The following is a 21,468-nucleotide window of genomic DNA, read 5'->3' on the forward strand; positions in this document are numbered from 1 at the left end:
CAACATCCAAGCATCTCAGCAGTTCTCTGACTGCCTTCTCTTGGATAACAGGGGGACCATTCTACTCCCTGCCACCATCTACCAACCCAGGATGACAGATGTCCTGAAGGCAAGTTGCTTTCCCACTAACGACTGAGGCAAAGAAGGCATTAAGCAGAATTAAAGAAGAAAACAAAAACAGTCACAGTTTTTCATCTCGTCAGAGAAGAGGAGGTGAGAACATGTGAGGGAAACAACATGGAGACACCAAGGTCAGTGAAGAAGGAGGTGGGGGAGGTGGTCCAGGCACCAGAGCCAAGATTGCTCTGCAAGCTGTGGTGAAGACCATGGTGAAGTAGATTGTCTCTCTGCAACCTATGGGGATCCACAGGCAATGCAGAGATCCACTCACAGCCCATGGGGGAGGTGCTCATGCTGGAGTGGGTGGATGCCTGGAGGAGGCTGTGATCCAGTGGAAGACCTGATGGAGAGAGAGGGCCCTGCTTTCAGGCTGGAGCAGTCTGTCCTTGGAGGACTGCACCCTGTGGAGAGACCCATGTAGCAGCAGTTTTGGGAGGACTGCTGCTCATGAGAGTGGACCCACGCTTGAAAAGTTCACAGAGAACTGTCTCCCATGGGAGGGACCCCATGGTCTCTCAGGGGAAAGATTCCTCTCCCAGAGAAGTGGAAGAAAATCTCAGTGATGAACTGACCCAAAACCCCCCATGCCCTGTCTCCCTGTGCTGTCAGTGGGAAGGAGGGAGGGGCTGGGGGAAAAAGGTGTTTTAAGGGCTTATTTTACTTCTCATTATCCTCCTCTGATTCTGTTAGCAATAAATTCACTTTGCAACCTTAAGTTGAGTCTGGTTTTGCCCTTGAAGTGTTTCTCCCATGTGGTGGCCAGGCTGGGTCCATTGGTCCAACCCAGGATGCCACAACTTTCTCAGAGAGAGGTCTTCTAGGAGACAGTCTTCAGGGAGGTCTCTGGCAATCCCTGGCCACCAGGTAACATCAGCAAGGTGCAGCCTGTGGCTGCAAGTGATCAGCTCAGTGATTTCCAGCTCAGTGATTTCAGCTCAACTCGCTAGGTTATCCCAGGCCGACTCAGAGACAGAGAGACAGAAGCGTTGTGTGGAGATTTCACAGAGATAGCCTTTATTGCCCAGCAGCTCTGTGAAGGGGTCCCAAGGACGGCGGCTCTTGAACTGGGCAGAAGCTGGGGTTTTTATGGGGGAAAGCAAGGGTAGTACCAAGAGGGAAAAAAACAATGGGTTACAAACAATCAACATAGGCATTAAGGCATGGTGGGATACCTCACCATGACAAAGGAGGATAGCCTTGTTCAAGAAGTATCTTTCCCAGTGAGGTTTTGAGATAAGCCTTATCACAGCCCTCTCAAGGCACATCACTCCAAGGGAAACTCGTGGCAGGCCCATCTGCCTCCACACTCCTGGAGGTTGAGCAAGCAACTCCTGCGGGTGCCTGGCATTTGGCCAGTGTCAAATCACAACAGTCCCACATATATTTGGCCTGACAATGTTATTTTCCCCTTTGCTGATGTAGTCGTATGGGGGCAACATATTAAAATCCCATGTGGATACTTTTATTGAGCAGCAAAGATCAGATCTGGCGAATTTGAGGAGATGTTGTTTGTGGCTTCACACCTTCAAAAATACACATTGGAGAATTACACTCTTTGGCAACTGTTTCTAAAGAAAGCTGATAAAAAGAAGACACTCAATTACATTCCTAGCTGCTGTCACCAGGGACCTCCAAAAATTCCCAGTGTTGCTCCCCAGCTGCCCATTAAATGACCTCATGGTGTCTCTTTTCCCAACATGGTACCATAGTTAATGATGCTGCATGCCTGCTGTCTTCCTGCTGATAGATTTCAGAAAAATACCACTGTCAGCATGTAATTTTGGGATAATAAAAAAAAAAAATTTGGTCCACATTTTGATTCTCAGACATCAGTGGGGTGACTTGCATAGCAAAGCAGTTAATAGATGGATGAACATATAGTAATAATGGAGATAAATGGCAAGACGTTAAGAACCATAAGATTTCACACAGAAGTTCTTTGGTGGGAAAAATCCCAGTGTTGGGGGAGAAAATGATGGAACAAGCCTGGTTGGTGGGGGTTGCAGGATTGTCTCCCAATGGGAAAATTGAATAAATCTCCATGGCTTGCAGGGGTAGGGAAATACTTAAACAGAAATACTGCTCTGGGGCTTATACTCCACCTCTGCATGCCTTCTGATGAAGAACAACCTGGGAATCTTGGTGGATGACAAGTTGACCATGAGCTGGCAATGTGCCCTTGTGGCCAAGAGGCCCAGTGGTATCTTGGGGTGCATCAAGAAGAGCATGGCAAGGGAGGTGATCCTATCCCTCTACTCAGTCCTCATGAGGCCACATCTGGAATACTGTGTCCAGTTCTGTTCTACTCAATACAAGAAGGACAAAGAACTACTGGAGAGGGTCCAGTGGAGGCCACAAAGATGATTAGGGGTCTGGAGTATTTATCTTATGAGGAGAGACTGTGGGAGCTGGGCCTGTTTAGAATCATAGATTATGCTGAGTTGGAAGGGACTCATCAGGATCATCAAGTCCAACTCCTGGACCTGCACAGAACACCCAAAGAATCACACCATGTGCCTGAGAGCATTGTCTGAACACTTCTTGAACTCAGACAAGCTTGGCGCTGTGACCACTTCCATGGGGAGCCTGTTCCAGTGTTCAGTCACCCTCTGGTTGAAAAACATTTTCCTGATATCCAACTTAAACCTCCCCTGACTCAGCTTCATTATGTTTCCTCAAGTACTGTCAATGATAGTGAAGAGATGAGTACCTGCCACTCTGCTTCCCCTTGTGAGGATGTTGACTGTTATAAATTCACTCGAGAGAGTGTTTAAAGTTAATAAAGGGAAATTTTATTAATTATAGCAAGCAAGCAATAAGCAAAATACAGCGCTGGACAGCCGGAAAGCGATCCCGCTTTTCCGCGGCCGTGCCTCCGTTTTTCGTGTGTCTCCTTTTAATCAGTCCGGCTCTCCGGGCTTCCCCGATGACGTGTCCTTCCTCGGGTCTTTCTACGCATGCTCCTTCATCGGTCTATGGGTCTGCTCGTTCGGTCTTTTCCTTATCTTCCTGTAACCTTTCTTCACTATTCCCTGTAAAGGCTTAGCTCAGTAATTTTTTGAATTCAAGGAATCTTAGCAAGGACATAATAAACGTCAGTAGCTATACAAGCATCAGATACTATACATACGTAAGTAACTATCGTAAGTAGGTACAGGGTAAGTAACAATCTTGATTTTACAGAACATAATATTACAGAATATCATATCTACATGTTTAGTCGAACAAAAGGGTCTCTGTTTATCACAATCCCCCCTTTTTCTATTCCCTACTTTTGTTCGTTAAATCTTTGCAATTCCCTTTTACTTAGTTCTAGATAATCTTCGGTTTCTTCTCCATTTAAGGGTTCATATTTGGTCTGTATTAACATAAGATGAGCTGCCTCTAACCTGCTTTTTACGATGTTAATAACTTTATTAAGAATGCAAGGGCCAAAAGTAAGTCCTAAAATTAGTAAAATCAGTGGTCCGGCTATAGTAGATAGTAAAGTTGTTTGCCAGGGAAAATAATTAAACCAGGATTCGTACCAACTCTGTTGCATTTCTTGTTCTTTCTTTCTCTTTTCCAGTCCTTCCTGTAATTTAGCCATGGTTTCTCTTACTATCCCACTTTTGTTTACATATACACAACACTCTTCTTTAAGTGCAGCACACAGGCCCCCTTGTTGTAAAAATAATAAGTTTAATCCTCTTCTGTTTTGCAAAGCCACTTCTGCCAATGAGTCTAGGGAGTCTGTGAGGTCTTTTATGGATTCATCAATTCTCCTTAAATCCTCATCTACTGAAATTCTAAGCTCTTTAAGTCCCTGGTGTTGATGAACTAAGGATGCTATACCTGTTCCTAATCCAGCCCCTCCTATACCTAGTAATACGGCTACTGTTAATACTGTGAGGGGTTCTCGTTTCACCAAATGGTGTTCTGTGTTCTGGTATTGTGTATACATATATTCTTCAGGATGATAAATAATCCGGGGAACTATTATAACTTGTATGCAAAATTCATAAGTTTCATTAAAGACTGTTACAGAAACACATGGGGTTACTCCTAAAGTGTTACAAACCCATTTAGTATTAGGTGCTGGAATCAGCCACTGAGCTGGCTTACGAGGATCTTTAACCTGTAATTTTGTCTGGCATAAATGTTTCTTATCTGGGGGCACATTTCCCACGCATTTACCTTTTCCAGTGACTCTAGATAATGTTATTCCTGGAGTGTTTTCTCTTCCCGATTTCCATAAACAGGCAGCAGGATTAGTGCCATTTACTCTTTTTGGTTCTGCTGTGGAACCTATGGCCTCATAAAAGGGTGGGTTTATGTTATAACATAACCAACATTCTCTAGTTAAATTTGGGTGTGTATCATTTAATACTTTAAAAGTAGCTTCTAATATTTTCCAAAGAACTTCATTTCCATATTCTTGGGGTGTCTCTACTGTAGTTGTTACTTGTGTGTTATTTTCTAATTTTTCTGAATAATTATTCTGATCTCTTACTTTGGGGTCTATTACTCCCCATACCACTGGATTTGGCCCAACAGATCCCGAATCATGTAGAACTATTTCTTTCTTTATAAGAATGTGCACTCCCCGATCTTTTCCAGGTTCCCATATCCTGAGACCCCAGGTTCGTCCCAATAACCACCCAGGGTCTTGGGACTGTGTAATATTGATGTAATGAAATTTGCAAGTCCCAGTATATGTTACTTCTCCCGAGGGGCCTATCCAGGGCTTTATACATCCATGTGGACCCCGTTCAACCTTTAGATACTTATCTGGGTTCTGTACTTTCCACCCCATGGAAATTGTTTCACAGCCCCAATATCTACAGTAAAATTCCCCAGGGTAATTACAATATCCTCTGCCTGGATTAGAAGCTGGGCACATATATAGTACTCTCCCGAGCGGGATATGACTAGTACTCTTCCATTTAATAAGAGAGTCCAGTGTAACTTGAAAGCTAGGGTCTCCAGAGACGATCTGTGATTGGATAATAGCCTGGTCTTCCCATCGAATTATAGACCAATTAAAGGGTTCGTGAGTCTTGCCTATACAAATGTCAAATGTGCTAATTAAGATTGTAAATATTATTGATTTCTTAAATGAGTATTGGCTTCCCCTGCTATAATAGAGGCTTTTCTTTTGTATAGTGTCAGTTTGGATTTCCCAAAAATTATTTTGCTGGGTTGTATCATTCCCATTCTTGTGGCATTTCCAGGTCCATGACCTTTTGGTCCCATGTATATTGGAGTGTTTCCCTCCACAGTTTATTACTCCTCTGCCTCTCCCATCGTCGACCCGTTTGCTGCGGGACACGGGGTGTACCATCTTCTCGGCAGCAAGAGTATTCTTCGGGAGGGAAATTACTCCTTCTCTTATTAATTCTTTGTATGTATTTTTTCCAACTTTTATGCTTTATTAAAGGGATATTACATCTTAATTCCGGGAGCCTCTGTCTACACAACCCAGCTACTATGTTTGTTACAAAAAGTGAAGGTTCGTTTGGATGATAACAATAATACAAGGGATTAACTCCTTTTGCATAAATAGTCCACCACTCCTCTGATCCTTTTTCAAATTCTCCTGCTTGTATTCTAGTTATTAAGGCCCAATTAGTGAGTTCTCTCTGGGCTATGTAGCAAGATCTACACACCCCTCTCGGTGGGTAGCCTCTATGACAGTGGGTCCACCAATATTCTTCACATACTATACATTTAAAACAAACAAAAGGATAACAATTCTGACATAAAGCACAGCCTATTTTAACACTCCTTTATAAAAGTTACTATTCATAAGCTTCTAAACCGGTTAATAGTCCTTGGATGTTACTTTGTTTTAAGTCTCAAGTTCCCAGCCGGGCTAACTGCTTCTCAGTCCTTATCTTCTGGTGGCTTCACAGGTCCCTTTATCCGACTGGCATGTGTCCACCCCTTCTCAGCTGTTCGAACTGCAGAGTCTGTTGTTAATAGGACTTGATACGGTCCCTCCCACTTCGGTGTTAAGGGATTTTCTTTCCAGCTTCTTATCAACACCCACTCTCCAGGTTGTACCTGGTGTAATATAAAATCCAATGGTGGTCTCTGAGCCAGCATTCCTTTTTCCCACAATGCTTTTTTAAATTGCATTAATTTTATTAAATACTTATTGATGTATTGATCACTTACATTTGGATGTGTTTGGACTTCCTCTATATTATAAGGCATACCATATAACATCTCAAAAGGGGAAATTCCTAAATCTGCCCTTGGCTGGGTTCGAATATTCAGAAGGGCTAGTGGAACACATTTAACCCATGATAATTTTGTTTCCATCACTAGCTTAGTGAGTTGTTTTTTTATTTCTCCATTCATCCTTTCTACTCTTCCAGAACTTTGAGGGTGCCAAGGGGTGTGTTGTTCCCACTTTATTCCTAATGCTTCTGAAACTTCTTGAGTTATTTTGGATGTAAAATGGGGACCTTTATCCGAATCTATTGTCTCTGGTACCCCATATCTGGGAATTATTTCTTCTAGTAACACTTTTACAACTGTTCGTGAAGTTTCCCTAGATGTTGGGAAAGCTTCCACGAAATGAGTGAGATGATCCACTAAGACTAGGAGGTATTTAAATCTCCCTACCTTTGGTAGTTCTGTGAAATCAATCTGAATATTTGCAAAGGGTCTTTTTGCTAAGGGTCTCCCTCCATAAGGTAATTTTCTAAGATTTTTCCTATTTGTTTTTAAACATGGGAGACAACTTCTAGTAATTTGCTTAGCCAAATCTCGAATACCTGTGCTCATATACTTTGCTGCAAAATAGTCTATTAACCCCTGTGTGCCCCAATGTGTTTTTTGATGTATCTTTTCTAATATTCTTTGTGCTATGGCTTTTGGTAGTACTTCCCGGCCATCTGGGAGAAACCATCTCCCCTCTGAGTTTTCTATTGCTCCTGTCTCTGGGAGTTTTAACTTTTCTTCTTCAGTAAATCTAATTCTCAAGTCATTATCTTTATGTTCTAAAGTTTTTTCCTCCCCGCCTTTTTCTTTTAGGACCATTATTCGTAATGCTGCCTGTTTTGCCTCTTGATCGGCAGCATTATTTCCTCTACTCCTTAAGTCTATTCCCTTCTGGTGTCCCTTTAAATAAACCACGGCTAACCTCTTGGGTTTTCTCAGGGCTTTTAAAACTGCCATTATAAGTTTTTGATGAACCAGATCTTTCCCTTGAGAGTTTATTAAACCTCTTTCTTCCCACAGTTTACCAAACGTATGCACCACCCCATAACTATATCTGGAATCTGTATATATTGTCCCCTCCTTTCCTTCTAGTAATTTCAATGCCCTTAATACCGCATACAATTCACAGGCTTGGGCTGACCAAGATTTGTCTAATGGACCTGATTCCAAAACTCGCATATCTGGTCCTCTTATTACAGCATATCCTGTTTTCCTTTTTCCTTCTATTACTCTGGAGGACCCATCCACAAACAATTTTTCTCCGCTTTCTAATTCCTCTTCTTCCAGATCAGGTCTAATTTTGGTTTGTTCTTCAATTGTAGTTATACAGTCATGTATCAAAGATTCACTTTCAGGTTCTCCATACAAAAATGCAGCCGGATTTTGTACAGTTGTAGTTTCTAATATTAAGTTTGGGGCTTCAATTAAAATTCCTTCATATTTTAAAAGTCTAGCATCGGAAATCCATTTTTCCGCCTTTTGTTGTAGCACACCTCGAATATTATGGGGGGATATTACCTTCAAGTTGCTATTAAAGGTGATTTTTCTAGCTTTCTCCACCAGTAGGGCACATCCTGCTACTGCTTGTAGACAGGCTGGCCAACCTTTACTCACAGGGTCTAAAATCTTTGATAAATACCCTATTGGCTTCTTCCTCCCTGCCCACTCCTGAGTTAGGACTCCAAAGGCAATTCCATTTTCTACATTTACAAACAAGTAAAAGGGTCTCCTCAAATCTGGGAGACTCAAAACAGGAGCATGAATTAAACTCTCTTGTAGTTCCCGGAGTTTTTCTGTATCTTCTGAACTCCATTTTATTAATCCTTCCTGTGTCAATTTCTGATATAAGAATTTAACTTTACTGCTATAATTTTCAATCCACTGTCTACAATACCCTGTTAATCCCAAAATTTGACGTATCTGTCTTTTATTTTTAGGAGTTGGTAGTGATAAAATCCCCTGTATTCTTTCAGGATCTATTCTTTTCTCCCCTCTTTTAAGATAATGACCTAAATATTTCACCTCTTCTTCTACAAATTGAAGCTTTGCTTTGGATACTTTCAATCCCTTTAGACCCAGGAAATTTAACAATTTAATACTCTCTCTCCTTACATCTTCTTCCTCTTTCCCAGCTAAAAGCAAATCATCCACGTATTGTATCAAGGTCACTCCTGGGTCCGTCTGATAATCCTGTAAAATTTGTTCTAATGCTTGCCCAAACAAATTGGGAGATTCTGTAAATCCCTGGGGCAATACTGTCCATCTCAGTTGTTGTCTCCTCCCTGTGTCTGGATCTTCCCATTCAAATGCAAAATAATTTCGGCTAGCCTCATCAAGAGGGCAGGCCCAGAATGCATCCTTTAAATCTATAACACTGTACCACTGACTGTCAGGTCCCAGTTTGCTTAATAATGTATACGGATTTGCTACTACGGGGAACCGTGCCACTGTACGTTTATTAATTTCTCTTAAATCTTGCACTAAGCGATAAGTCCCATCTGGTTTCTTTATTGGTAATATGGGTGTGTTAAAAGGTGACATACATGGTTCCAATAGTCCCTTACTTAACAATCTATCAATTTCTGGTTTCAACCCTCTTCGTCCCTCAAGTGACAGGGGATATTGTTTTATTCTAACTGGGATTTCTGGGTTTTTAATAGTGACCGAGAATGGAGTTATCTTCAACTGTCCCACACTCTCAGGGGTATACCACACTTCTGGATTTATTTTGTCTTCATCTTCTACTCTTAAAGGGCATAGCTTTATTTTCCACTCCTTATCAACTATATCTAAATGCATTCCCAATTCAATGATTAAATCCCGTCCTAACAAATTATAATCTGCTTCTGGCACTAACAAAAAATTTCCCAACCCGACTTTTGAATCTGATTCTATCATCACATCTTTAATAACCCCCACCTTAAAGGGTTCTCCCTTTGCCCCCACTACTGTGGCAGTTTCTTTGGATAGACTACATCCTTTAGGTAAAAACTGAATAGTTGATTTTTCCGCTCCAGTATCTACCAAAAAGGTTATTTCTTCTTGTTGGGGACCCACTTTTAACTTTATCAAGGGCTCTTTCTGATGTTTTTTGTCCCCTATAAATATAAAGAGCCCCTGACACCCCTAGTCTTCTTTAAACATCTTTTCATCCTGGATCCTCACCCTACATTCTCTCCTAATATGTCCTTTCTTTCCACAGTAAAAACAAGTTTTAGTGTTCTGTCCCTCCTTTGAATTTCTAATCGATCTCTGTTGTTTCTCTTTCCATGTTTGATTTCCACCTTCTCTTACAGCAGCCACCATCATTTTATATTGCCGCTTCTGAGCCTCTTCTTCTCTCCTGACATACACTTTTTGGGCCTCCCTCAAAAGCTCATCCAAACCCCTGTCTTGCCACCCATCTAATTTTTCTATCTTTCTCCGAATATCCTCCGAGGATTTTGCCACAAATTGTGCTTTAAGCAGTGCTTGCCCCAATTGTGTATCTGGATCCATTCCGGAATATAGTTGAAAATTTTTTCTTAACCTTTCCAACCATTCCGTGGGAGTTTCATCTTTCTTTTGCCTCTCATTGAATGCTTTATTAATATTATGACCCCTTGGGACTGCCTCCCTAATTCCTTGAATTATAATAGTTCTCAAATCCTGCATATTTGCTCTGTGGGCTGGATTCTGATGATCCCAATGGGGATTCTGGAGGGGCCATTTTACATCTGCCAATGGTCCCTGAGCATGCTGAGCATCCCAGATACGCATGCCTTCCCTTCTAATCATGTTCCTCTCTTCTGCAGTAAATAGAATATTTAGGATAGATTGTAATTCCTCCCATGTGTATATATTAGGTCCTAAAAATTGATCAACTCTTTCTGCAACCCCCAAAGGATCTTCCAGTAAACGCCCCATCTCCTTTTTAAAGTCTCTGACATCCCCTGAACTAAGAGGGACAGATATAAACCCTATTCCAGGTTGGGGGCCACCCATGGGCATTTCTCTTAGTGGGAATAAATGTTCCCGTTTCCTTCTGGCTCTATTCCTGGTGACTGGCCCCACTTCTGACAGGTCTGGCATGTCTGAATCCTCCTCCTCAGAATTCTGAGGGGGAGGGGAAGGGGCTCGAGAGGGAGGGGAGGGGGCTCGAGGGGGAGGGGGAGGTGCTCGAGGGGGAGGGGGAGGTGCTCGAGGGGGAGGTGGTGGTGGCACAAATGGAGGAGGGGGCATTATCATAGTATCTTCCTTTCGGGATTTCTTTTTCTTTCCTTTCCTTTCCCCCGAATTTTCTGAATTTTCTGTTAATTCAAATAAATGAACATCGGGATTTTCTACCCAGATTTTTGCATAAGCACTCTCCTCTGGGTTAAAAGGGATCTTTGTTTTTACCCAGGAATTTAACTTTTGTTTAACCCACTCTTCAGATGATCCAAATATAGGCCAAAATATTTTCCTTGAAATTTCCTTTCCTCCCCATACTACTACACAATAGTGAATCATTTTTGCCTTATCTTTATTTTCTGTCCCCGGGAAATGTTCCCAATTATCTAGTATAAAGCCCAACGGACTATCCTTAGGTATTGGTGGGAGTTTAACAGGTACAGAGGGCTTGCTTCTCCCCAGTCCCATTCTTCCGGAGTGTTTTCAATCACACAATTCCTTTCGCTTCCCCCCGTTCGTGGCCCAGGTCCTCGCGGGCCAATGGGAACCGCACTAATAGGGGGTCCGCTCTCGCCTGGGGAATCCGGCTACCGGTTCCCCTCTCAGACTCACACACACTCACCACACTCCGGGATCCCGACCCCGCCCAGACGGATCCCCGTTACACTACTCACGCGTCCCACGTCCCGCGTCTTCGTCCGGACTCTGTGCACAGAATTTTAAGGGGTCGACCGGTCTCCTTTTGCTTATTGCTTTAACTTTAGGTTCGTCGGTGCAATCGAGGGAGGACCCGGCCCCCCCCGGGCCGCTAAACTTTAGCGGAGGCGCCTTCCCGGAAGTGCCGCGATCCGTCCTCCTAATTGCATCCGAGTCACGGGCACCAAATTGTTATAAATTCACTCGAGAGAGTGTTTAAAGTTAATAAAGGGAAATTTTATTAATTATAGCAAGCAAGCAATAAGCAAAATACAGCGCTGGACAGCCGGAAAGCGATCCCGCTTTTCCGCGGCCGTGCCTCCGTTTTTCGTGTGTCTCCTTTTAATCAGTCCGGCTCTCCGGGCTTCCCCGATGACGTGTCCTTCCTCGGGTCTTTCTACGCATGCTCCTTCATCGGTCTATGGGTCTGCTCGTTCGGTCTTTTCCTTATCTTCCTGTAACCTTTCTTCACTATTCCCTGTAAAGGCTTAGCTCAGTAATTTTTTGAATTCAAGGAATCTTAGCAAGGACATAATAAACGTCAGTAGCTATACAAGCATCAGATACTATACATACGTAAGTAACTATCGTAAGTAGGTACAGGGTAAGTAACAATCTTGATTTTACAGAACATAATATTACAGAATATCATATCTACATGTTTAGTCGAACAAAAGGGTCTCTGTTTATCACATTGACGACCACTGTTATAAATGCATATCATATTACTGGATTTTCACAATATTATAATGAATGTTATATGTATAAGATTAAAAAATTTTGTTGTATTAATATAGTTTCCTTTATTTCTGTTATTGATGAAACTTAGAAATAGTGGTATAATACATATATGTTAGGCTATGGCATAGTATTAAAACAAAAACTACTTTTGTTTGCATAACCCAAAGACTGAAAAAGATAGCTAGAGACCCCCCCTGCATTCTTAGACTATCTTATCCAGATGAAGACAGCAGTGACCAGAACTCTGGGGGAGGAATTTATTGCATTTCTGTTATCAGGGAATGTAAATCTCAATGGCGCCAAGAAGATTGATCTATTGGGAAGGGGGCAAGAGAAAACTAAACAGAAGAACACCAAAAATCCTAAGAAGAATGTCTGAATATGTATGAGAATTTATGGATATATAGTAGGGTTCTGTTTTTAAGGGACAATCCTTTGTTAGTAAATGTGCTCTCTTGGCTGAATGCAGAGACACCCGGCCATATCTGTATACTTTATTTTTATCTCCTAATTGTCTTTTTATTAAAATTTTAAATTTTATAAAAAATATGTGAACCTCATTTTTCACAACCACAATGAGGTCTCCCCTCAGTCTCCTCCAGGCTGAGCAAACTAAGTGACCTCAGCTACTCCTCATAAGGCTTCTCCTCCATACCCTTCACCATCCTTGTGGCACTCCTTTGGACATTCTGTAATAGCCTAATGTCTTTCTTATATTGCAGTGCCCAAAACTGCACACAGCACTCAATGTGAGGCCACGCCAGTGCAGAGCAAAGTAGGTCAATCATCTCCTTTGACCAGCTGGTGAGGCTTTGCCTGATGCACCCCAAGACACGGTTGGCCCTCCTGGCTGCCAGGGCACACTGCTTACTCATATTCAACTTTGCATCAACCAGGACCCCCGGATCCCTTTCCACAGCACTGCTTTTCAACCTCTTCTTCCTCAGTTTATCAGTACATCCAGGGTTGCCCCACCCCAGGTGCAGAATCTAGCACTTGCCCTTGTTGAATTTCACACAGTTGTTGATTGCTCATCTCTCTAATTTATCCAGGTGTCTCTGCAGGCTGTCTCTGCTCTTGAAGGAGTCGACACCTCCTCCCAATTTAGTGTGTCTGTTGAACTTAGTACTTCTTTGAGTCCTGTGTCCAAGTCATTCATGAAGATGTTGAAGAGAACAGGGCCTGTGAAACCCCACTTGTGACTGGTTACCAGACTGATTATCATGGGGTTAGTTTATTATCCCATCCCATTTTTGGGGTCTTTGATCTGTTTTGTTCGATTTTGTGCCCGCAGGTGGTGGCTGTCCCCACCCCCCATCCTTCCTGGCTCCCGGGCTGTCTCGATGAATGGAAGCTGAGTCGGGGTTTCCGGGGAAGTTGGGGGTGGGGAGAGAGGCAGTCTCTGCTCTTCTGGAGGGCGGTTCAATGGGACATATGCAGCCGGTATCTCTGACCAGGGATCCTGCCATTTCTGTGGGTTTTGCCCTCTTCTTTTGCCTTTTTTTTTCTTTTTTTTGGTTCGGCACTGTGACTGAGCTTGCCGGTTAGGCTTCTTTTGCTGCTCTGCTGTTGGGAAGCCCAGAGCCAGTGCATGCCTAGCCAGGACCTGGGATCGCCCTCATTTCCCGCCAGGGGGCTGCCTCCACCCTCCGCACAGCCGGGGTCCGAAGAAAAGCCTGAGGAGCCTTTTACTGCTTTCAGGAGCCAGACTGCTACTGCCCAACTCCCACCGTACCTCTGCCATTGCTCTGGGTTTGTGCTACACTGTAGCTTTTCACCCTCCGCCTGACGGGAGGTCCTGCCATTCCAGCTTGCTTCTCCTGAGCTTCCTGATATTGAAACAGAGAAATTAAGAATTAGGAATTAAGCATTAAAAAATGCTTGACCAAAAGAGGGGGGGGGGGTTTGACAAAAAAAACATACCCTGCTCCACAAGAGCAGGGAAAGAGCAAGACTACAAGATAAGATAAAGAGCTAGAATGAACAAACAGGATGCAAAGACAAAGGCACCACAAGATAAGGGGATTCTTTAGACCCCTGTTATAAATCTGTATTGTGATATTGGCTTTCGCAAGTATTAGGATGAATATTATATGTTAAATACTTTTTGGCTATGTATGTACTTTTTCTCTTGCTAACAAGTTTTAAGCTTAAAGGAATTTCATGGTACAAAGCCAGAAAACCCCAGAGGGCAAAGACAGTGGGGCCCAAGCTGTTATCAGCAGAAGAACAATGGAGAACAGGCTGTTATCAGCAGCCAGGACCAGGCCGTTGGCAGCAGCAGAAGGATGGACGTGAAGCCCAGCTGTCACCAGGGCAGGACGAGGGACCCAGACTGTTATCAGCACTGACCGCTTGCAAAGAAAGGAAATCAAACTAAACAATAATGATGATCAGCAAAAATAATGATGATCAGCAAAAATAAAAACCATACAGAGCATGTTGTAAGAAAGCGGAACCAGGGAGGGGACATGCTAAATACTTCTTGAAGAAGTTTGAATATGCATTAAACCCTCACAGCAGGATGGGATAAAAAGGGTGTTCCCAAGATACCAAGTGTGTTCCTGGCAAGGTGCCAGGGCACCCGGCCGTTTGAACCCTTTGCTTTATTTCTTTTGTCTCCTAATTGTCTTTTTGTTTATATTAAACTTTTTATAATTTATTAAGTGAATCTCGTTTTTCACACCCCTAAGCCAGAAGGAGTAGTATCAAAGTCCAAAAAATGATCAAAGGACTGCAAGGAGCATGCGCGAGAAGACAAGGTGAAAAGTTCAGCTAAGGAGAAAATTGCTGACCTCATCCCAGACACCCCCAGATGACCACCAAACTGACCAAAAACGAGCAGTACGCAGCTGTAAAGGGGCGTGGAGCTAATTTTAATATGAAGCGAGGACAGGCTGAGTTAAGAAATGAATATGTATTAGGTCTATTATGCAACCCTAGTTTGTAAAAGATAAAAAGAGAAAGCCAAATATCAAAAGTGTGCGTGCTTTTGGAGGAGATATCCCTCATGCACCTCAACACTGAATAAATTCATACCTACTCTTATAACTATTCTGTGAGTTATAGAGTTTTGCTATCCACATATCACTATAGCTCCTTTTGCTATCTAGAGGGGGCACTGGGATCAGCTGCCCCTGGAGGTTCATAAAAGAAGCCCCTTCTCTATCCCATCCCATTGGCTGCACCAGACAGTACCGTGTGGTCCCCAAACTTGCACCAGAGCACCTCCTGCAGCTGCAGGGGAATCATCACACTCACCCTGCCCAGCTAGGAGGCACCAGCACCTCTGCCAGCTGTGACCATAACTACACCAAAGGGGAAAGTGCCTGAAGCCAAGAAGGCTGTTACTGAGTTTCTGGTTTTGTCTGTTGTCGCTGACGTTGTTGTTTGTTTGCCTTGTTATACATATTAGTAAAGAACTGTTATTTGTTTTCCCATATCTTTACCTGAAAGCCCCTTACTTTCAAAATGTTAATAATTCAGAGGGGAGTCGTATTTTCCATTCCAAGGGAGGCTCCTGCCTTCCTTAGCAGATACCTGTCTTTCAAACCAAGACACTGATGTCACTCCATTCCCTATAACTATTTGTGCCTGACCTGTGAGCCAGTTTCTCACCCATTGACTATCATGGTTATCCAGCTGGGTGCTGGACATTTTGTCCAGAAGGATCCTGTGAGAGACAGTATCAAAAGCTTTGCTGAAATCTGAAAAGATTGCATCCACTTTCTTTCCTAGATCAACTAGGTGGGTTACCCTGTCATTGAAAGAAATCAGGTTCGACAAGCAGGACTTTCCCCTCAAGGCCTCCTGGTTGTGACCAATGACTGTGTTGTCCTCCAGGTGTTTTTCAACACCTCTCAGAATAATCTTTTCCATGATTTTACTGGGCACTGATGTGAGACTGACAGGCCTGTAATTACCAGGGTCCTTCTTGCCCTTCTTGAAAATTGGGGCAATATTTGCCAGATTCAAGACAACTCTGACGTCTCCAGATTCCTAAGACTGCTCAAAAATCATTGAGAGAGGTTTTGCAATGACATTAGCCATCTCTTTGAGGGTTCTTGGCTGAATCCTGTGGATGTTAAATGCAAGAAGAAATCAGGGAGCACAGTGTCTGTGGAAAAGCAAGTCACATAACTTTCTCAGACTGGCCTGAGAAATGTGGTCTGGGAAATCATAAGGAAGAATCAAAATAATCCTTAGAGATAGACAACCTTGCAGGTGTTGTTTGTCACTTTCTTCTTTTCTTGCAAGAGAAGGTCGAGGGGTGGTGTACCCCACTGACCAATGATGGTGATGTGTTAGTTTACTTACCAATGAGTTTTACCTTTCCGGACCTTCTTGGACTTATCTATAAAAGAAGATCTGGGATAATAAACCTTGCTCTCCTGTACAACCCACAAGAGAGTCTGTGTCATTACTTTAACCATTCCAAATATAGTGTGACAGAATCCCATTAAGCCCATAGATTTGTAGGGATCAAGCTGGAGCAGTAGATCCTGCACAAGTTCAGGTTTGACTGGGAGTTGATCATTCTCACAGTCATGGGCCTCCAACTCAGGGCACTGAGACCCCCTTGGTCTGTTATACATGTTGAAAACAGAGGCAAAGAATGTGTTAAACACCTCTGCCTTGTCCATGTCCCGGTTTGTGAGATGACCATCCTCATCCTGGAAAGGGCTGATGTTCTTTCTACACTGCCTATTGCCATTAACATATTTTAAAAAACTCTTTTTATTGTCCCCCCACAATTATTTTTGTTTAGTCTAGAGAAGAGAAAAATAAGATGGGATGCCATCAATGCATATAAATATCTCAAACGTGGGTTCCAAGAGGATGGTGCCAGACTATTCAGTGGTGCTCAGCAACAAGATGAGGAGCAAGGGCCATAAACTAAAACACATGAAGTTGCACCTCAGCATGAGGAAGAATTTCTTTACATTGAGGGTGGCAGAGCACTGGAACCGGCTGCCCAGAGAGGTCATGGATTATAGGACTTCTCTGTTCTTTAAAGAAAAAAAATCAACACAAAATTGTTTTCCAGGTCTTCTCCCAGAAGATGGATGCTGTGCCTGAGTACTCTGCAATGGGTGTTAAATCCCCTTTTCCTCTGCTTCCTGAGAAATCAGGGAGTGGGAAAGACCAAGAGCAGCGGGCACAACCCTGAGCCTTATATTACTGATGGGCTTTACCACTGTGTTGGGTTTCCATGGCCAAGCTTTGGTAGTGGGAACGTGTGTTGATTTATCACAGCCTGGTTTTTGGTAGTGGGGGGTCGTGGAGGTGGCTTCTGTGAGAAGCTGCCAGCAGCTTTCTCCATGTCTGGCAGAGCCAATCCCTAGTTTCTCCAAATACAGATGTGCTGCTGGTCAAGGCTGCACCTATTAGAAATGGTGGTAATACCTCTGTGATGACATATTTAAGAAGAAGGAAAAAAAAAGGAAAAAAAAAATTATTGCACAGTTGTAATTGCGACCAGAGAAGAATGAGGTGAGAATATGTGAGAGGAACAGCTATGCAGACACCAAGGTCAGTGGAGAAGGAGGGGGAGGAGGTGCTTCAGGCTCCAGAGCTGAGATTCCTCTGCAGACCATGGTGAAGACCATGGTGAAGCAGGTTGTCCCCCTGCAGCCCATGGAGGTCCACAGGGGTGCAGACATCCACCTTCAGCCCATGGAGGAGGCCCATACCGGAGCAGAGGGATGCCTGAGATGAGGCTGTGAGCCTGTGGGGGAACTGTGGAAAGAGGGGTCCACACTGGAGCATCCTGTCTTTGAAGGACTGCACCTTGTGGAAGGGTGACCCACATGGCAGCAGTTTGGGGAGGACTGTTGCCAGTGGGATGGACTCATGCTGAAACAGCTCTCAGAGATCTGTTGCTTGTGAGATAGACTCATGTTGGAGAAGTTTGCAGAGAACTGTGTCCCATGGAAGGGACTCCATGCCTGGAGCAGGGGAACAATTCCTTTTCCTGAGCAGAGGGAGAAACAATGGGTGATGAACTGACCATAACTGACATTTCCTGTCTCCTTGCTCCGCTGGGGTAGGAGGTAGAACTGGGAAGGAGGGAGGGGTGAAGGGAAGGTGGTTTTAAGGGTCTATTTTACTTCTCATTATCCTGCTTTGATTTTGTTAGGAAGAAATTAAATTCATATCTCTAATTTGAGCCTGTTTTGCCTGTGACAGTATTTGATGAGTGATCTCTCCCTGTCCTTAACTCATGAACCCTTTGTTAAATTTTCTCTTCCCTGCCCAGCTATGGAGGGGAGTGAGAGAGTGGCTTGGTGGGTACCTGGCATCCAGCCAGAATCAACCCACTACAACCATCTTAATCAAGTTCAGGTGCTCATAATTCTATCAAACACCATTGCTACTAATGAAACTGACCCAACAAAAGGTGCCCTCACCATGGCTCCTGGGCTTGAATCCACAAAGCAGAAAATAAATTTTCCAGACAAGTCAAGTGCACCTAGCAACCATTTTGCTGCTTTCTGGGTAGACAGAAAAGCTGAAGCTCCTGTTGTTTGCTACTGATACTTCATGTGCAGAATAAAAACCACATCAGCAGACAACCAGATGAAAATTCAAATAATATTGAACCACAGCATCACGACCTAAGCTGAGCCAGGGGAGGTTTAGGTTGGACATTAGGAAAAAGTTCTTCACAGAAAGAGTGACTGGGTGTTGGAATGGGCTGCCCAGGGAGGTGGTAGTCACTGTCCCTGGAGGTGTTTAAGAAAAGACTAGATGTGGCACTTAGTGCCATGGTCTACTTGACAAGCTAGTGTTAGGTCATAGGTTGGACTTGATGACTTTGAAGATATTTTTCAACCTAGTTAATTCTGTGATTCTGTGTTTTAATAAGTAGCGTCAGTAGACGACAAATAAGGAGACCACCAAGTCATCTTCATAATTCGGGGAGGGATGCAACAGCATGGCATTTCTGTGTACCAGCCTCCTTGCCATCTGGTCATTTCCTCGTCCAGGAGGCATCTTGCTTTCACCTCCCAGCAGCTGCCTTCTCCCTTGGGATGCTCTAGCACAGAGCAACCTGGGTATCCTGGAGCAACCTGGAGACCCCTGGGCAAATTCTCCCCCCTGAATATGCCACCCATCCCTTGATGATGAGGTGCCACTTACACCAACCATGGGACAGAGTTGCTCTTGTACATTGCACACCTGGAAACACTGGACAGCAAATTCAGCTAGTTAGAAGCCAGGCTCAAAACCTCTATTTTTGTCTTTTTCTTTTTTTACTTTCTTCTTTTTTCCTCCTTTTATCCATGCATTGCTTGTCTTCTCTTTACCAACCACCAAAGAAGAACATTAACCTTCATTTCTCCCTTGCTCTGCATGTTATTAGGCCCAACTATAACAGGCCTGGATTTAAATGTATAATTATAACCATGACAGTAACTACAATGAAGCACTCCTTCAACAGAAAAAAAAAAAACCATTAAAAAAAACCGGTTATAGTGTCTGAGGGATAATGGTGACTCAAAAAGCAAGGGCCACAGAATTCCCTGTTTCTTAGAGCTCCCAGCTCATAGGACATGATTCTCAATCCATTGAGAAGATTACTGGCAAGATGATGATGGCTATGTTACTTCTGCAGTGGCTTTTGGGCTCCTTTAAAATAGTCCTACTTCATCATCTTCACATAAACCATTAGTAAGGTTTTGGGAAGGCGTTGCTTTCCTCATCTCTGAGCTGCTTGCAATTGTTCATTCAATGATACAATGAAATAAGAAGAAATCACAAATAATAAAGAAAAAGAAAACCCAGTGCAAATAAGGTCAACCCCGCTCTCCAATCCATTTTTGAAGGGGTGGAGAGTAGGTGGGGAGGCACACAGAAAGTTGAAGACAGAAGGGGAACCTAGCACAAGGCCCTCTTGACAAAAGCCATCACTTATGAGTGTCTGGTATAGTGTGTATCTATCTTTGTCCTCCCAAGACATCTGCTGCCTGCTGCTTCCTACCATTTGGCCAGGGCAAGGCAGGAGGACAGCATGAAAACAATACTAGCCCCCACTTGGATTAGTTGTTTGGGCTTTTTCTTTTCCAAATTCTCTGTCTTCTTTTGAAAGTCAAACAATAACCTGGTGGGACACGCTGCTGCTTGAGCAATGAGTTCAGAAAAAGAAACTCATCATGGCTGAAAAAGAAATATACTTCTCTATCCCCACTCCATGAATGTATTCTCAAGCATGCTGGGAGTTGGTCTTCTGTGGAATTTAAATCAGAAAAGCTTTTGCCAGATCCCATCAAGGTGCATGTCTTCTTCCTGTTCCTTCCCACCTCTCCTTGTCCTGCCCCTCAGGCTGTCAGTTTTTGGATGGTCTTGTTGTAGTACTGAGTGATGGTGGGCATTAGGGGGTTCCAGTTGTTGGCATGCAGTTCAATGACCTCCAGCAGCAGGGACCGTGTCAGCATGGACTCAGAGGGACACAGCATCTTGTCACGTGCTATTGCCAACAGCTCTGTCATCATCTCAGGCAGCTGCTCCTCCAGCAGCCGGCCAATGCTCTGCAGCTGTCAGGAGAAGAAGGGGTCAACCATGGCTTATTGATCCTTGTGTGTCCCAAGTTGAGACATTTTATTATTCTATCATTCCATAATATTCAGATACCCCACTGGCTTTTACAAACATGCTCCAAACTTCCAATTCTTCCCTGCTTGGTGTGGCAGAGCCACCAGGCAAAGTTAAAGGCATCGTGACTTTTGAAAACCAAAACCACATGGTAGCAGGCTCCAAGAGCATGAAGAGCAAGGTTTTCAAAAGCATCTGCACTAGGCTGCTAGAGGAGCAAATGGTCCAGCTACTGCTGACATAAAAAAGAGGATTGCTTTTGAAAAAAAAATAATCCCACCTAAAAATCATGCTATTGTCAAAACAAATTGCAGGCTGTGATGTGTTATTCTTGCCTTCTACCTGGCCCTTCATTTACTTGCTGATTCAGAGCTCACAGTAACCCCCAGTCATTAATCATAATAAGCAGAACTCTTCTGTATGCATAACAAATCCCACCCTGACAAGATCTGCATTTATACCTGTCATGCTGCTTCACTGAGGATAGCCAAGGGGTTTTTCTTAAACAATTACTCCTTGGAGAGCCTCCATGGAGCAACACAAGCCTTAGGTTGTTCCACAGAGGAGAAGGTCCAAGCTGAGACTGGACAGCAGCAAGTCTACCATCATGGAAGATTAGTGGGTCTTGAATGCAGAGCTCCTCAAAGTCCTCACCTTAAAAATTCAGACCTTTTTCCTCAGTTGCCTCTTACTTTGCTGAATTTCAACCATTTGGGCTATAATTTCAACTGCTTTCTGCAAGGAAAGCATTCATCCTCACAGGCAAATCAATTCCCCAAAAAGATAGTAATCAAACCCTTCTATATTTGTACCAGAATTTCCCTGCAAATCTGCTGCTGAGCCAAACAAACCTGTCCGTGTGAACCATGGGGTAGTTTTTTCTCTAATACAGGTGTTTTTGTGCTTAAAAAATAAGTGCAGGGTGAGATTTGAAGGAACTGGGATGATATAATT

General features: G+C 43.4%; 2 protein-coding genes and 1 long non-coding RNA gene across 3 annotated transcripts in view; 1 reads left to right on the forward strand and 2 right to left on the reverse strand.

The window, feature by feature from the left end:
• Positions 1 to 21,468, forward strand: part of LOC131592509 (uncharacterized) — a 308,064-nt gene that overhangs the window by 98,055 nt on the left and 188,541 nt on the right. The window lies entirely within an intron of this gene.
• Positions 2,890 to 4,490, reverse strand: LOC131592522 (uncharacterized). The gene is made up of 2 exons (XR_009280642.1): positions 4,297 to 4,490; positions 2,890 to 3,152 (listed from the first exon to the last, which is right to left on the reverse strand). It is a non-coding gene; the product is annotated as an uncharacterized LOC131592522 (long non-coding RNA).
• LOC131592498 (CBP80/20-dependent translation initiation factor-like) overlaps positions 18,592 to 21,468 on the reverse strand; it is a 565,386-nt gene continuing 562,509 nt past the window's right edge. Inside the window, exon 14 of the mRNA XM_058864047.1 lies at positions 18,592 to 20,456. Coding sequence (XP_058720030.1) covers positions 20,241 to 20,456 — 216 coding nt within the window. The 3' untranslated portion in view covers positions 18,592 to 20,240. The remainder of the gene's footprint in view (positions 20,457 to 21,468) is intronic.

This window comes from Poecile atricapillus, chromosome W, assembly GCF_030490865.1.
Source record: "Poecile atricapillus isolate bPoeAtr1 chromosome W, bPoeAtr1.hap1, whole genome shotgun sequence".
In the NCBI taxonomy this organism is placed as follows: Eukaryota; Metazoa; Chordata; class Aves; order Passeriformes; family Paridae; genus Poecile; species Poecile atricapillus.